The 12,845-nt window shown below is 36.8% G+C and overlaps 1 protein-coding gene across 1 annotated transcript in view; it reads right to left on the bottom strand.

The window, feature by feature from the left end:
- LOC116505353 (histone-arginine methyltransferase CARM1-like) overlaps nucleotides 1-12,845 on the bottom strand; it is a 54,181-nt gene that overhangs the window by 6,076 nt on the left and 35,260 nt on the right. The window contains exons 7-8 of the mRNA XM_032212536.1: nucleotides 11,632-11,722; nucleotides 1,844-1,925 (exon numbers count right to left, since the gene is read on the bottom strand). Coding sequence (XP_032068427.1) covers nucleotides 1,844-1,925; nucleotides 11,632-11,722 — 173 coding nt within the window. The remainder of the gene's footprint in view (nucleotides 1-1,843; nucleotides 1,926-11,631; nucleotides 11,723-12,845) is intronic.

Raw genomic sequence — 12,845 nt, 5'->3', positions numbered from 1 at the left:
AGTTATTTTGTTTATAATGTAATTTCCAGGTTCTTTTCTCTTTTTTTATAAAAAAAGTGCATGTTACATATTGATCCTTTAGTGCTGCTTTATATATATTCATCAGTTTAGCATAAGTAAGTGAATCAATTTAAAAATGAGTACTTCTGATGCCATTTCTATGCATTTAAAAAAAATTGGCTATGCTCTACTTCAAGACATATTTATACATCCAGAAATGGATGCTAAGTATCAGCCTTTTCCTTTATTTTCTGTGAGTACATTATCACCATAAATTATTTCACCAAGGGAGAGAGAGAGAAAAAAAATATTTTTTCTCTTGTTGCAACTGGAAAATCTGTTTGGAATACACTGATTTCAACTAGAAAAATAGCAATGACGTGAACTAAGCAACTATTCCTGGGATACTGTTTCTTTTCTTATTTTGGATATTTTGGGTTGGAACTACGGACGGTCCCTGGGTTACGACAGTAATTGGGTCCGGAATTTCCATCGTTAAGCAATACGGTTGCAGAACAGGACATCATGCGACTGCATCACTTAGGAGTTAATCCTGGAACTCCCTGCCATCCTTAAGCAAGTATTGTGAGCCATTAAGCAAGGATCTCCCTTCAAATTCCTGCAAGCTTCCAATTGGCAAAGTGAAAGGCAAGGCTGGAAGAAAGTCTTAAGTCCTAGTTGGCTTGCAAGACGGCCAGTGGGTAGGTAGGTCAGGTCGGAGAAGGTGCATATGGGTTGGGTTGGGGGATGGCCAGGTTGGGTGTTCCAGGTATGCTCGTGCATTATGATGTATGAGGCCCCTAAGCTCTTGTACTCCTTAGCCAGATTCCTCAGGAAAAGATTGCAGGAATATGAGCAACTTACCAAAACGATTTGCAAACTTCCCTGCCAGTTTCCACATTGACTTTGCTTGTGGGAAGCTGGCAGGAAGGATCGCAAATGGTGATCACATGAAACGGAATCTTGCAACTGTCATGAGTGCAAATCACCCATGACCATCTGGGCCCTGGGATGGGCGGAACTTTGACTTAAGAGGACCGATCATAAGTACAGGTAGTCCTTGACTTACGACCGCAACTGAGCCCAAAATTTTTGTTGCTGAGTGAGACGTTTGTTAACTGAGTTTTGCCCCCATTTTACGATTTTTCTTGCCATGGTTGCTAACTGAATCACTGCAGTTCTTAAGTTAGTAACATGGTTGTTAAGTGAATTTGGCTTCCCCGTTGACTTTGCTTTTCAGAAGGTTGAAAAAGGAGATGATGTAACTCCGGGTCACTGCAACCATCATAAATATGAGCCAATTATCAAGGGCCTGAATGTAAATCATGTGGCCATGAGGATGCTGCAATGGTCATAACTGTGAAAAGTGGTCGTATGTCATTTCTTTAAAAGTGCTGCTGTAACTTTGAATGGTCACTAAATGAATTGTTGTAAGTCGGGGACTACCTGTACCACCTGTTCAGCATCCTTGTGACTTCAAACGGTGGTTGACCAAGTATTTGTTAACTGAGGACTACTTCTATACAAAAAAGGGGAAAAACTACAAAGAGTTAAGGACAGAAGGTAAGAGGTTTATTTTAATTGTAACGAAGGTCTCGGACAGGACATTATAGGCTAACTTTAATAAGCTGTAAAAGAGCAAAATGTGGCTTGAGAAGAACCTTTGCTAAGATGAGGCAATCAATTGGTGAGAACCTTGAAAAAACTGAGCCTTTTTGAAGGACGTATTCTGGGAAATCTCGAAAGCTCCCAGATGGGGAAAAAATGGCCGACTTCGGAATATAATGCAAAAAAAAGACAAAGCATTAAAAAAAAAGAAAAAGAAAAATAGCAATTAACTTACTACAATGGGCTGTCTGAAGTACTCATCTACAGCTGCATTACGGAGACTGGATAGATTTACCCCATAAAAACATTGCTGATACCTGGAAGGAAGAATGTATTTGTTTTGCTTTTTAAATTAAAATCAGAGAAAGAAGTCTTACGGATCTCGTATAATGACGTCAGATCTATGCATATTATTAAAAAACAAGCATACAAACTCTCTCTCTCTCTCTCTCTCTCTCTCTCTCTCTCTCTCTCTCTCTCTCTCTCTCTCTCTTTCTCTCTCAACATGAAGACTGCCCAAAGCACTTTTTAATTGTATATTCTGACTCAGTGTGTTTGTTTATTGCTAACTGCTTAATGGAGTAATTAACTCTGTAGAAAAAAAAAGTTCAGAGCCTTAAGCAATTTGGTTAAATTTTGAAAGAATTAATGGTCACCATTCAGTTACAACATTAATTGTGGTACTTATGTGCTACAGCTCTCCCTAAACCTTGGGCCGATAGGCAGAAGCTGGCTTTTACAATCACATCATGCATGGAATCTGGATTTCACAGGTGTTGTTTTTTTTCCCCCAGAGGAAAATAATATTTTTAAAGGCAAAACAGACGAAGGTCTCTAAGTAAGAACTGACTTAGCATGGAAACTCTGGCCCTTGGAATGGATTTTAAGCACCAATTGAAGAAGAACTACGGTACAACTAGGCAAGAGAAGAGTCCAGGCTTGAACCAAATCAAAATGCTCCTATATTAGGACCATATATATGAATGAAGATGAGAAGGAATGGCCAAAAGAAATTATAGCAGACTCAGTCAATCAAAGACAGCAAGCACCTGGACATAATGGAAATGTTCAATTTTTGAACCAAGGTTGTGCTCCACGGGGATCTCAATTGCATTGACGCCGAATATTTGGGCTTGCACAAAGAATTGCTTCACAGAATTCTTAATCCTGGTCTAAGGGCAAAAGAATAATTATAGATTTGTGACTGATGCCATCCTGATTTTTGCTATCCATTAGAAGGGTGATGATAACATTTTGCAAATTGATTATTTTCCCAACTAGAACTCTATATTGAGTAATTAAACAGCAGCACATTGATCTGTAATTAGGTATCTATAATACAATATTCTACTATCTCAAGACATTTAAGTTAGTTAACAAAAGAATGAATATGTCTCTTAATTCAACTTATAGACAAGGTATATGATGAGCAAGAGCAAGGAATTTTTTTTATTTGTGGCCATGCTATTGACTTTGGACACTCTTTTCAGAACAAAAATGGAGATTAAATGGCTAGCCAGAGCCATGGTTTTGTACCTTAAATAAAGATAAAACTACAAAAGCTAGCAGATATCCTTTTTGACAAATGGTACATTTAATAAGTAAGAAATATATGAATCTGAACAGCTGTGCCGTTATTTAGCCAGAATTCAAAGGAACCTGGATCCAGGTGGTGTACGTGGAGGATATGGCAATGTGATAATGGCATATTAATTCAAAAAGCCATTTCCAAGTTGCTTGTCTGCAGGAGATGATGAAAATAATGAACCAACACATCTGCAGGATAATCAAGCTAGGCAAGGGTGAATTAAAAACTTCTTCAACCATGTCTCAGCATATTTATGTTGTCAATTTGAGGACCTACCTCTTCTTTTTCAAATTTTTGCTTCACCGAGTTCGGTTTCTTTACTGATACGTCATATCAATTGGGATTTTATTGATCTTGAATGATACTTCATATCAACATATGTATGTCATTCTCACATGCAGAATTTTATTACCACATAAAGCACTGCTACAAGTACTGATGTTCATGCAGAAGTGGTTTCCAGAATTGAGTGCAGCAAAATCCAATATTCAGAAGTTCCAAAACCTCATCAAGTCAATATCACATACTCAACAATTTTAGAAAGCAACAAGCAGCAGAAAACCATTTTCATTGGAAAATGACATGCTATTACGAGAGAAAGAAGTACGCATTCATTCAAACAAACAAGACCCCAAGGAATGTCTGCTAAAAGCACACTTCTCAACACAATGAGAATTACTGCTATACAAATAATTTTGAACCACACGCTTAACATTGCAGAGTTAAATGGAAAGTAATTTAAGGGGAGTTAGTTCTATAAGAAATCACGTTTAAGATAAAAATAAAGATCAACTTTGCACTGCAGAGTCAGAGTAACCATAAAGTCAGATAACATAGTAAACAGAGCACATAAGATGTGCAAGTTTTCTCCAACACAAAAATTACAAAACAGCCTATAGAACTAGTTAATGTTTTCTACCTTAAAAAATAGAAAGGCCACAACATATTTACTATTAAAAGAGAATTATATAGTTCTACATTTACAGTTCTCTTTCTACTTATAGAACTAAAAATAAAGTGATTAAAACATTCCAAAATAATATTTTGAGCCAATTTTGAAGGATAAGACGATAATATTAAAGTTAAGCTTTTATATTTATATATTTCTGCCAGTGACCTTAGAGGGATCCTATTAGAGAAAGTTAAAATCTTCAAATTGAATTTGTGGTGATAGATGTGTTTGTACCACTTTCTTGCCAAAATATGGGAAGAGTTTGACATTACTTTTTTCCAGAATGTATTCTGAAATTCCCAATCCATCCTAAAATTCTGGCTTCCCCACTCGATCTCACATGTAAGTGTTAATCGGAGACAACCATTGTTTAGCTTTCTAGATTAGCCAAAATATTTGTAAAAGAAATGTTTCACTGTCTGTACAATACAACTTGTACAGAGTAAAGAACTGCTACCATTGCAAAAATACAGTGGAAGATATATTGCTCCCCACTAATCTTCAGATATTCCAAAAGATATTCTAAATTGGGTGTCAAAGTTACGGCATCATGGTGTCACATGATGTATCAGGGCTTGGCCCCTTTCAATAAGCCAGGTGTGGGCGTCGCCAGCATGTGACACATCCGGCCCATGGGCTGTTTGACAGCGCTGTTTTAGATGATCAGGCTTCCATCCTTCCCAAACATTTTAAAATGTACTGAAGATTAATTCAGGCTGTTTCCAGATCTAATAAGGCATAATGATACTATGAGTATGATCATCTCCCTCTATTTCCAAATACTATATAGAAATCCAAGAATTGACAACCAATTTCAGATTTCTGACTAATAACTGAGTATAGTGAGAACAGATGGTTACTGGAAATACAAGGGAATGTTGCAATACACTCAAATTTTTGAAGCTGTGTTTGCTGAAATAGCATTTCTCCCTTCAAGGTTAAAAAGGGGGTGGGGGTTGTGGCATATAGGCATATTGTAATCACAGTCCGCAGTGGTGGTGTCATACAGTTGGTTAAGGGTGGGGTTGTTCTACATCAAGATGGTAAGAGAGAAGTGCCTATATACTTTCCCCAAGTACATATCTCCATTCCATAATCCTGTTCTTAATTTTCCATTTTGTCACTAAACCTATGTATCTCAAACTGTAAAATACTCTCTAAAAGGATTTCTGCTTGGCAAGCTCATTACTGTATTTTTACAATTCCAGATAATTACCATTTTTATTTTTCTCCATAGAGTGTAGCCATGGGACCACTACCTATTTATTATTTTGCAATTTTTAGTTTAGTTTTTTACATTTATATTTAACTATTTAATTATATTTGTAAGAGCTTACATCTGAAGGCTTGTACATTGTAAGTACAATGTAATGAACGGGCACGTGTGTCTGTGTGTGCATACACAAATAAATTAAACTGCATATACTTATCTGTGTACATCTGTGATAAATTTAAATTTATGTTTGCAAATGGAAGTGCATAATTATTATAAGTACATTTGTGGAAGCAGTAGGAGAGAGACAACTTAAAAGGAAGTGCAAAGAGAAGATGCTATAAATAATTTTCTCTACACATCATGAATTATCATGGGGTCCTTAATTACATCTTTTTAATGAGCTGTTAAATGACTCCTAAAGTAAACAAGTGCCTAACAAAATCCATCTTAAAATGCACTGCAGACATCTGTCTGTGTATTAATAAAAAGAACACCGAATAATTAAGGAGAATTTAGAAAGTCTGGTTGAGATTCCCAGTTTGGAATAAATTATCTTGCAGGTGTTTCAGTACTTCTCTTTCTATAAATATTGTGCGTAATTGCATATGATTGGCTTTGTATGCAGCCATTCATTTCCATTACAACAGTAAGAAAAAGCAGAACAGAGAAAACATATCTTGTGTTCATTTTGTTCTATTGTAAAAGGGATATGTCATCTTAAAACTCAGGCAGCATCCATCCCGCAAGACTAGTTACATAGCAATGACACACAATCACATGGAAACTAGTGATAATTCACAGGAATGGTAGTGGAGAGGGGAATATTTGCTTTTCAATGAAGGAAAGCAAGAAAAACAAAAGAAAGGTCTATATTGCAGAGTAGGCTCACACAAATGCATTTTTACAGCAGCCTATCTTGACCTTATAAATGGCAAGAAGAACATCATGGGGGAATGTGCAAAATGCCATACTCCATTTCCTTAGCTGGAATCCATGATAACATTTCATGATCAGGGATGGGCTGCTGGAACTTCACATGGGTTCGGGAGAACCTCTAGCTAAGATTCTGTGCAGTTCGGAGAACTCTCAAATCCCACTCCTGGCTGGCCCCGCCCACCCCACCCCTCCCAGGAGTCTCCACGCGGCCTGTTTTGGTTGCAGGTAAGTGCAGGGTGCACAAGGAGGCTTGGGGAGGGTGAGAAACGGGCTCACTGGAAGTTCAGGAGGGCCGGAAATGGGCCCGTTTCCAGTCTCCGGAGGTCCTCTGGAGCCTGGGGAGGTTGTTTCCACCCTCCAGGGGGCTCGAGAAAAGCCTCCGGAGATTGGGGAGGGCAAAAATGCCCTCCCTATGGTACAGGAGGCTGACTAAGCCACACCCACCATGGCCATGCCTACCCAGCAACCGGGCAGAGAACCCCTTGCTAAAAATTTTGAAACCTACCTCTGTTCAGAATGATCAGCTATGTGGACTCAGTTGGCTAACTGTTCTTCAAGTACATGGTCCTAAGCTTACTACGTTCAGATGGCCCACATGGTAACTGCATATACTGCCTAAGCAGTTCTTACATTCTAGAACTGTTTTTATGAAGTACAGAGGGTCATCTCAACCACGAACAATTTTTGGGGGATAAACCCTCTTTGAACAATATCTCATAAAAGGGCATGAGGGCAGAAGATCTCAATTAGTTACTGGCATTTTGGGCAAAGCCATTCTAGGTGAACAGCACTGATCAATGACTTGAGTTAGTCACCCAGGTGGCTTTCATGACTAATGAAGACTTAGTGCTCACAGCCTCCTGGTTTCTAGATCAGTGTTTTTCAACCACTGTGCCGCGGCACACTAGTGTGCCGTGACATAGTGTAAGGTGTGCCGTGGGAAAATTACTTTATATATAGTCAATATAGGCACAGAGTTAATTTTTTTTAACATTTTCTAATGGTGGTGTGCCTCGTGATTTTTTTCATGAAAAAAGTGTGCCTTTGCACAAAAAAGGTTGAAAAACACTGTTCTAGATCAGCATCTTCTCCATTATATTAAACGGGTACACTTATAAAACTTACAGGGTTCTGGATTTTATAACTTATGACACATTCTTTCCAGATGTCATGCTCTGCATTCTCTTGTGGCGATCTATAATACATGGCATTCTTGGTGCTCTCTGAGCTGGTTGCTTGCTTGCAGATGTAAACTGTAAACTGTATCACAATATTCTGAAACATGCAAAACTGTATGAAATGAATGAGTTATTCTCAATAGAGTTCCGAACAAAATAAATCTTTCTAGATTATAGGAACTACAAATACCCGTTGACAAATGTTTTCCTCAAACGCAGAAGCATGTAAGTTATTGTCTCCAGAAAAAAGAATGTTATTTACAAAAGCAACTTATATAATGATTAAAATGGGAAAGGAGTTGACAGAAAGAAATGGGAGAGAAAATAGACACAAGAAATCAAGCAGACAAGTGGGTGAACAGCCTAATAAATAGCTACTTAATCAGATGGACAGAAATCTGAGGAGAAACACTTTAAATCAGAAGTACTCCATCTTAATTAACTCATTATAATTGAGGGTGGAAAATTCCTCTGAGAGTTTCCAATATTCTCTATTTAGTCCAACCTAGATACCCTATAAAATATAAAAGGGTCTGGTAACAAGTAGCAACTAACAAATGTTATTAAAAGACATAAGCTTTTGTTAATTACACCTCAATTCATCACATGCAGTGTCTTTCAAACTTGGCAACTTTAAGATGTGTGGATTTCAACTCTGTCCATACTGGTGGACGAATTCGATGAGTTCAACTCTACACCTTTCAAATTTGCCAAGGCTGAAAAACAATGCGTTAAACCAGAGTTCCCTGATGCTTTGCAGACCAGGGAGGGGGAGGGGATGGTTCGTGCAAGCGGCTGGCAAGTGGGTGTGCATAGCTCCATATACGTGAGCAGCATGCATGGATGCCTAACACTCACACAAATGGATTGTGCACATGCCGCTCACACAAGTGAGGATCCCATGCGCATGTGCACTTGCTAGCCCTTTCCACTGTCCAGTTGCAAACCCCTCACAGCCCACAGGCTGGGTGAAACTGATACAGGATTTAAATTAGAATAAAGGGAGGGGCAGATGCAAAGGTAGGGGGAGATGGGGATTATGCTAGTCCAATAATATGTGAAAAGATCATCAATTATCTAATACACCTTCTTCCTTCTAATAATCCTAATGCATTAAAACCCTTTGTGTCTTAAAAAAATCTGCGTAACTTTTTGCTATTTGTTTGTTTGTTTGTTTGTTTGTTTATTTATTATTTATTTATTATTTATTTATTATTTATTTATTATTTATTTATTATTTATTATTTATTATTTATTTATTATTTATTTATTATTTATTTATTATTTATTTATTATTTATTTATTATTTATTTATTATTTATTTATTATTTATTTATTATTTATTTATTATTTATTATTTATTATTTATTATTTATTATTATTTATTTATTTATTTATTTATTTATTTATTTATTTATTTATTATTTATTTAAGCACTTTATATAGTTTCTTATCTCACAATATCTTTGACCTAGCTTAAAGGAGAGAAAAACTCAGAGTTATAGTCCAGGTCTCAGTTCTGCCAAACAGTGGCTGATTCCCCCCCTCAAAAATAAATGGTTTAAGAAATCACTGGAATCAGTGCTGAAATCTATTTTTTTTGTCACCAATTCTGTGGGCATGGCTTGGTGGTGGTGGGGTTCATGTGACTGGATGGGTGTGGCCAACTTCCCCCCCCCTTTTTTTAAAGCATTTTTTTCCTGCCTATTTCCCTGAACCGGCAGGAAAAAATGCTTTAAAAAGTGAGGGGAAAAGGTTCCGACGATTGCGCGGATCAGCTGTGAGCCACGTGATTGTCAGAAACTCCCCCCCCCTACACTTTTTAAAGCATTTTTTTCCCCTGCCGGTTCAAATCACAGCTGAGTCATGCGATCCTCAGATTTTTTTTTTTACTACCAGTTTACAGAACCAGGGACAATCGTCCCTACCGGTTTGGCCAAACTGGAAGGATTTCACCCCTGACTGGAATCAATAAAGGAGAATAAAGGAGAATATTTGTAGCTGAGGATTGAAATGAAGGAACCCTTCATTTCACTAATGTTCTCTGAACATTTTGTTTTCTTGCAATAAATGCCACCTTTATTTCATGTTCAAAACAGAACAGTTTCCCTAATCTCTGCACATTGTTACATTCAAGCAGTGCCCTCCTTCGTTCACACTTTCATTTTTATGCCATATGCTCTTATTGGTGATTTCCCAAACTTGGGATGATAGCTACCAATTGAAGCCGCGTCATCCTCAAGGCACTGGATCCTCAATGTAATCCAAACATATTCATTTCTTTATTGTGGTGTCTCCAAATGGAATCAGTCTAAATTATTTTAGCCGAAACATAGAACCAGATGAGGCATAGAACTGCAGCTAAAGTACAGGTAGTCCTCGACTTACGACCACAACTGAGCCCAGAATTTATGTTGCTAATGAGAAATTTGTAAAGTGAGTTTTGCCTCATTTTACAACTTTTCTTGCCACATTTGTTGAGTGAATCACTGCAGTTGTTAATCACACAGTTGTTAACTGAATCTGGTTCCCCCACTGATTTTTCTTGCCAGAAGTTCACAAAAGCTGATCATATGACCTGGGACACTGCAACGGTCATAAATATGAACCAGTTGTCAAGCATCCAAATGTAAATCATATATTATGGGGATGCTGCAATGGACATAAGTGTGAAAAATGGTCATAGGTCACTTTTTTCAGTGCCGCTGTAACTTTGAACGGTCACTAAATGAACAGTTGTAAGTCGAGGACTACCTTTATTCCTCATTTTGTAACAAGGTGATGAGAACTTGTTCCACGGGATGAAACCCTAAGACACACTGAATTCAACTTAAATGTGATATGACCATGATGGCAAACTCAAGGCACGCATGCCAGAGGTGGCCCACAGAGCTCTCTTCATGGGCATGCACACCGTCACCAGCTGCTCTTCTGGTGCATGCGTGCCAACCAGCTGATCTTCGCACGTGCTGGAGCCCGGAAACCCAAAGACCAGCTGGCCATTGTGCATGCAGGTGCCGGCCACTTGGTCTTTGGGCTTCCCGTGCTCCGGGGCATGTGAAGACCAGCTGGCCGGCATGCATGCGCACCCCAGAAATCAGAAAACCAAGTGTCCGACATATGCACTGGTCTTCCCAGTTTCCCAGTTTCTGGGGCTCCTGCATGCACACACGCATTCCAGTTTGGGCACTCGGGGTCGAAGAGGTTCGCCATTACTGTGATATGATATCAGAAGTGAAGTAATTATAGGACACGGGTGCTCTCTCTCCTATTGTCTAGTTCCATTCTTAGATTTTGCTATGTTCATCATCATTTGATATCATCACAATGATATCATATATCATTTCCTACCTTAAGGAAAATTCTTCATCACCAAGCAGCAAAGTAGTATTTTGGGAAAAGGCAATGGACAACATTCATTCAGCTTCTAACATGAACCTAGCTAAAGCCCTGTAATGAGAAGATTCAATCTTCAAATCCAACTTCACTATTAGAGTTCATTTCCAAAGCATGTGATTAGAGTATAAATTATCTTACTTGTTCCTGATTTATGGCTACCACAAAATTATTTTTTCAGCAGCATTATTACCATGGCATGTTCTCATTTTTCCTGATACTTTTTATTCGTTTGATTTTTGTACTGTGACTCAATCAACAGAGTATTATGCTTGACTTAACACTGCCACTAAATGTTTTTCTTATTATCATCTAGTTCTTTGCTTTGACCACCAAATTATGTTATTATTAGCAGTTTGTTTGCAAGCAATATTCTCATAACATACAATCACTGCTTTCCTAAGAATTTATTGCCTGTAACTAAGAAGGCATCAAATGGAGAATAGCAGTGTGACCCAGGCATCAAATTACTTAGTCATTGCACGGTATTGTAATTTTGGCACAAATAATATGATTGTAACTTCTCCCGGCCTCTAAAACAAATGTGTAAGGATATATAAATAAATACAACAATAGCCCTAAGAATCAACTCTAAGTGCTACAATTGCAGACCAACAAAATAAGTATTTTGCAGTTACTTTAGACATCTATAATTCGCCACTGCTTTACGGTTCCAAGCAGCTGTTTCATTTGAAAATTCCTATTTAATTGCCAAGCAAAACACCTTTTTGTGTGAAAAAAGTGAAACAATTATTACCAAAAATTGGCTCTGGAGTAGTGTTCCATGTAGAGTTGTTCATCGGAAAAAGGAGCCAAATGAATGTCACTAAATGTTGGAAACATCATTCCTGGTGAACAAAAGATAATATACAGTAGCAAAGTTCAAATCTTCTATGTAGTCCTTAAAAATTTAGTGGAAATATCCAAGAGGCATTATTTATCCATCCCATATTTTGGGGGGTAAATTAACAATAGATATTAAATTTAATTCTTGGTCATATTTTAGTAAATCTATTGACAAGAGAATACTTAACATGATAATGCTAATTTACTGTCACAAACTGATAAATAATCCATATTTTAACATATTAACACTTAGACACTTAAATAAAATCCTTAAATTAAAAGCAAGCAAGCATGTATTCCAATTCATCCACCACTATTGTAAAAATGGGATTATATTTCTTAAACTGAAGATTCAAAATATAATTTATAATAAATAATAAGTAATAATAAATATTACTAATCTACCGGCAACTTTTTCAAGAATTTATTGTAGCTAATGTTAGAGATTGTCAGTATTAAAAAATAGAATATTAAGGACTATCAAATGCCTACAAAGCATTTTACAAACCTTATGCCAATTCAATGCAATGTACCACTGAATTATGACATTACAGATTTATACTGCCTATTAGTCATCCTTCACTTAAATAAAAGCTTAACTCAATATTTGGGAATGACCAGATGAAAGCATTTTAATTGGTAAATTGTTTAATAGCTTAACAATATAGAGAACTAGCACATAGAAGAGAGATAGGACATTTAAAAGAAAACATACTTCTTTTAAATTAATGACTATTAGCTAGGAAAATAATTGATTCATTTTTGTAGCTTGATGAGAAAAGTAGTTAATGTTACTTTCAAAAAGGTATTGATTATACACTAAAATTCTAAAGTTCTTTAGTCTAAAGAAAATCACTGAACTCAGTTTAATTCAGAATAAGTTGTTTCATTTTAGTAATATTACAATATAAAGGCAACTCTTAAGATTAAATAATATAGAGAGAAATATATCCTTATTGTCCCTCTTTATTTTACAAATGAAGAAAAAATATCATTAGCACATTGCTATTGAAATAGGATTTAAATTTTAGGAATTTAAAGAACCACAGAAAGGACACATTTAAATGGAACAATTGGGCCAATCCAAAAATTCACTTTAAAACATAGATTAAAAGTTGTCGGTTA

Source organism: Thamnophis elegans, chromosome 3 (assembly GCF_009769535.1).
Source record: "Thamnophis elegans isolate rThaEle1 chromosome 3, rThaEle1.pri, whole genome shotgun sequence".
Classification (NCBI taxonomy): Eukaryota; Metazoa; Chordata; class Lepidosauria; order Squamata; family Colubridae; genus Thamnophis; species Thamnophis elegans.
Note: the sequence above shows the minus strand (reverse complement) of the source record. Positions and strands in the feature narration are given on the sequence as shown.